The sequence below is a fragment of the Pediculus humanus genome, genomic scaffold (genome assembly GCF_000006295.1).
Source record: "Pediculus humanus corporis 1103172108253 genomic scaffold, whole genome shotgun sequence".
NCBI lineage: Eukaryota > Metazoa > Arthropoda > Insecta > Psocodea > Pediculidae > Pediculus > Pediculus humanus.
The window spans coordinates 510,018-515,051 of NW_002987822.1; the positions used below are offsets into that span (position 1 = coordinate 510,018).

The 5,034-nt window shown below is 22.6% G+C and overlaps 1 protein-coding gene across 1 annotated transcript in view; it reads right to left on the reverse strand.

The window, feature by feature from the left end:
• Nucleotides 1-1,144: 1,144 nt before the first annotated feature.
• Phum_PHUM475260 (FK506-binding protein 7 precursor, putative) overlaps nucleotides 1,145-5,034 on the reverse strand; it is a gene marked incomplete at both ends in the record, with an annotated part of 11,097 nt that continues 7,207 nt past the window's right edge. Inside the window, 2 exons of the mRNA XM_002430326.1 lie at nucleotides 1,145-1,302; nucleotides 2,080-2,360. Of these exons, the coding sequence (XP_002430371.1) occupies nucleotides 1,145-1,302; nucleotides 2,080-2,360 (439 nt within the window). The remainder of the gene's footprint in view (nucleotides 1,303-2,079; nucleotides 2,361-5,034) is intronic.

A 5,034-nucleotide genomic window follows, 5' to 3' on the forward strand; every position in this document is an offset into this window, starting at 1 on the left:
TAATGCCAAAAAAAAATACATATATATATAATAAAATCATTACAAAATATTATTTAACGAAAAAAAAACCCAAATTTTTTTTTTTTTTTTTTTTAGTTTTAGGATCATTATTAATTAAAGAAATTTTTTATAAATGACGTCATATTAAATAATTACGTAATCGATTGATTTTTATCATTTATTATTATCATTATTATTATTATTAATTAATTTTTTTGTAAGAAAAAAGAAAAACGTTCAAAAATATTTTATAATTAAAAAAAAAAAAAACGACATTGATCCGTTTGAATTTGTTGAATTACACAATAATAATAATAATTATTATTAAAAATTATTTTACGTAGAATTATTTATATTATTATTATTTTTAAAAATTAAATAATAATTTTGAACGTTTGCGAATAATAATAATAATAACAACACAGCCCCAAATTGTTCGTTTGTAAATAGAAGAAAATTTTTTATGAAAATTTTAAAAAAAAAAGTAAAAAATTTTTAATTCAAACGGTAATAATAATAATAATAAAGTAATATACACTTTATTTATATAATTTTACATAATATTTATTTATTTATTTATATATAAATATGAAAAAGTTTCGTTTTTTAAATAAATTTTAATTATTATTATTAGTATTGGGGAATGTTTATAAAAAAAAACCGGTGTCATCTGATGGATTTATTATTAAAAAATACAATTAATAAACGACTATTATTATTATTATTATTATTATTATTATTATTGTAAGGAGAATGTTGTGTAACTAATTTTAGGAACTCTCAGAGTTCGTCATGTTTAGGACCGGAAAATTCATCGTGGGAAATGAAACCGTTTCGATCCTTGTCTTCGTGTTGAAATATTTCTTCTACAAGTTTATCATTTTCTTCCATAATTTTTTTGAGTTCTTCACCCTGAGCATTATCGGGAACCATTTGTTTCTTCAAGTATTCGCTAACCTATAACGTAAACAATAACGATTCTAAAATTATTTTCTTTCTTAAAAAAGAAAAGAATAGGTTTAACCAAACTTGAAGGAACAAGGTTTTTAAATTTTTCAATTTTCCGAAATTAATACTATTTTTTTTTGTATAATCGTTTCGTTCGTTAATACTATTATTATCATTATCATTAAAAATAATTAATTCACAATTCATCGTGTTTGGGACCGGAAAATTCATCGTGTGATAAAAAACCGTTTTTATCAGAATCTTCGTGTTGGAAAATTTCTTCGACTAATTTATCGTGATCGTTGAGCATTCTTTTGATTTCTTCGTCTTCTGCTGAACCATCCGCCGCACTTGCTGCTTGTATTTGCTTTTTCAAATATGCGCTAACCTAAAATTAATTCGTTATATTCGTTTTTCTTTTTCTTTTTTTTTTTTTTTTTTTTTTCGAATCAAAAAAAAAAACAAATATTATTTATTTACTATTTCTCATTATATTAAATAATTATTATTATTATTATCATTATCATCATTATTATTTACGATCGATGATAAATATTTAACCGAATTATTTTTTTTTTTTTAATTTACGATTGAATTAATTGTTTTTTTTTTTTTTGTTATTATATTTTCTACTTAACGGCTGTGATAATTAATTAAATTTGTGCGTGTGTGCGTGTGTGTGCGTGCGTGTGCGTTCGTGCATGTGCGTTCGTGATAAGAAATTTAAATTTTTTTTTTAAAAAAGTGATAACGATTTATTTTGATTGTAAATTTTTCTAGAAAAAAAACCATCTCTTCTCTCTCTATCTCTCTCTCTGTTTAAAAATAATGACGTAACGATTTAAAAAAATGTTTTTGGAATAATAATAATAATAATAACGAGACGAACGACATTTTTATAAAAAAAAAAAAAAAAACTGGAAATGATTCCCTGGATAATAATGTTTAGTTAATGGTTTTGAGACTTAGTTTTAAAACAGGTACGATTGTTTCTTTAAAACAAACAAAACTTTCTTTTTAAGACGTCAATTCGATTTTGTTACGTAAAAACGAAATTTTTTATATATATGTAAGGAGGTAGGTAGGCAGGTAGAGAGAGAGAGGGGGGGGAGGATGATAAAATAAAAATACAAACCTCTTCTCTTGACAATTGTTTATCGGCATCCGCATCGATTTCTTTAAAAACGTTTGTCGTCGGTGGAGCATCACCGATTTTCATGAGTTCGACTTCGAAAAATAAAGTGGCTCCTCCGGGAATAACATTTCCGGCTCCTCTGTCCCCGTATCCCAAATGAGGAGGTATAGTCAATTTTCTAACTTCTCCCACGCACATATCCAACAATCCTTGATCCCATCCTTTAATAACTTGTCCTACTCCTATTTGAAACGTAAACGGTTCTTCTCTGTCACGACTGGAATTCATAACAAACAAATTAAATTTCCAAGTGATGACGTCATCGTTATTTAACCGTTACATCCGTATAAAAAAAAACTTTCACTTTAGTTTTTTATAATTAATTAATACCGGTTATGAGTAAATAATAATAATAATTTTTTTATACTTTTATATATATTTGTGAGTCTATTGGAAAATTCCATGTAAAAAAAAAATTTTCCTTGATGACGTCAAAAAAAAAAAAAGTGGATCGAATTCAACAATTAAATATTCAAATATAAATTTATGAAAGGTTTTTTTTTTTTTGACAAGGTAAATTTTACGTGAATGAATTTTCCAATTTTTTTTTTAATCGTAAAAATGCCATTTTTTCGTGTGAGTGAGTGAGAGAGAGAGAGAGAGAGAGAAAGAGAGTGAAAGTTTTTTTTCCCGGGCATTTTATTTTATTTTATTTTTATTTTATTTTTTTTCAACTTAAATTTTTAACGGTCTTTTTTCACGAGTCTAGAAAATTCCCCCGAATCCCCTCACATCTCACTTCCCATCTACTCCCCATCTCCTCCCAATCTCCTCCCTCTCGAAAAAAAAACCGTTTTTTACATTCGTAATTTTATTTAACGATTTTAAGTAGTTATAACCGCAAAACCACCATCAAATTATTCATAATAAATAAATATATAAATAAATAAAAATTTATTTATTAAGATTGGATAATACATAAAATTTCAATTCCATTAAGAAAATTTTTTTTCGGTTTTGATAACGTTATCATAGTTCATCGCTTATTTACTTCTTATAATAAGTCAAATTTATTATGAAATTTAAAAAAAAATTTTTTTTTATTTTTCCAACCACGTGCCAAAACAAACTAAATAATAATAATAATAATAATAATAATAATAATGAGTTTTTTCATATATATATCATTTAAATTATTATTATTATGAAGGAATACATTTTTTTTTTTTTAAAGAAAAAAAACTTTTTGTAACGTTTCAATGCCTTAAGGTTAACTTAAAAAAGGTTTTTCTTTTTTTTCTTTTCTTTCCTTTTTTTTCCACCATTTTTTTTCACCATTTTCTTTTTTCTTTTTTGATTACTTTGAATAACTAACTTAATCGCGAAAAATGTTACAAAAGAAAAAAAAAAGTTTTAATAACGGGAAAAAATTTTTTTTTATTTATTTATTTAAATTATAAAATTTTCTTTTTAGTATGCATTTACTTATAATAAATTTCGATACTTTTTATTTTATTGTAATATTATTATTATTATTATTATTATTATTATTATTATTATTATTATTATTGTGTTATCATTATTATGATAACAATTAATTTTTTTTTTGTTTTTTTTTTTAATTAACTACGAAAGTATTTAAATTCGTTCATTTTAAAGTGCGCTTATTTATAAACCTTAAACGTTTTTCTTTTTATAAAAATTTTATTATTATTATTATTATTATTATTATTATTATTATTATTATTATTATTATTATTATTATTATTATTATTATTACATAAACAATTCATTGTTTACTTTTGTTTGTATAAATATATCGACACGAAAAAGTAGAAAGAGATGGTGAAAATTAAAAAAAAAAAAAAAAAAAAAAAAAACGAAACTAAGTAATAATTAAAAAGTCAAGCTGTTTTTATAACGGTATAAAAATAAAAATAATAAAAAAAACGTGGAAATAGAAAAGAAAAAAAAAGAACACATAAAAACTACCATTCAACGATTTTTTATTTTTTAAGAAAAAAAAAAAAAAAGAAAGATAAAAATAAAAAAAAAAAAATTTTTTTTATAAATTTTAAAGTTTTTGACATACGTTGCGGCGGATATTCTTTTTTTCTTTTTATTTTAAACGTTTTAAATGATAATGTATGGGGAAGTAAAGAGTATGAGATCTTAACTGTTGCTGCCACGACAAAAATTTATTATGTATATATATATATAGTATTTAAACTTTTTCGGTCGAGTTTTTACATACATAAATGTCAGTATCCCCACTTTATTTATTTTATTTTTTTTCGGACTATTTATTTTTATTTTTATTTTCAATATTTAATATATTTATAATATGATCCCCATCCCAAAATTGTAAGCATTCGGACTGTATACAGTTAGAAAATTTAAAAATTTATTTTCGCGGTAAATCGAATTTAATCGTTGCCAACATTTGAAAATGAATTTTATTTTTCTCTTTAAATTTCATTTGAATTGGTGTACGTCGTGGTAGAAAGACGTTTTTCTTTTCGTTTTATTTGTTTTTTTTAGTTTTTTTCACGTAAATTAAACGTGGAAAGAAATAATCGGTTACAAATAATAATAATAATGATAATAGAGTATAAAAATTAAATTTTTATACTTCCTACGTTTAAATTTAAAGGTAAACTCATCAATTTTATTTTTTTTTTTTATTTAATTTTCCAAAAAAGATTTTTTTTTTAACCGACGACGACGACACAAACACAAAAACTTTTTTTTTTCTTTTTTCAATTTATTTTCCAAAGGCTTACAACTTTTTTCGTATGATGATAATGATAATGATAATGATGATGATAAAGTAAAAGAAAAAGAAAAAGATGGAAAAAAGAAATGAAGATTCGTAATATCCGGTGTGTTTAATCGTCTTTAAATTAAATTTTCTTTTTTTTGCTAACATTTTTCATTTTTTTTTCTTTCTT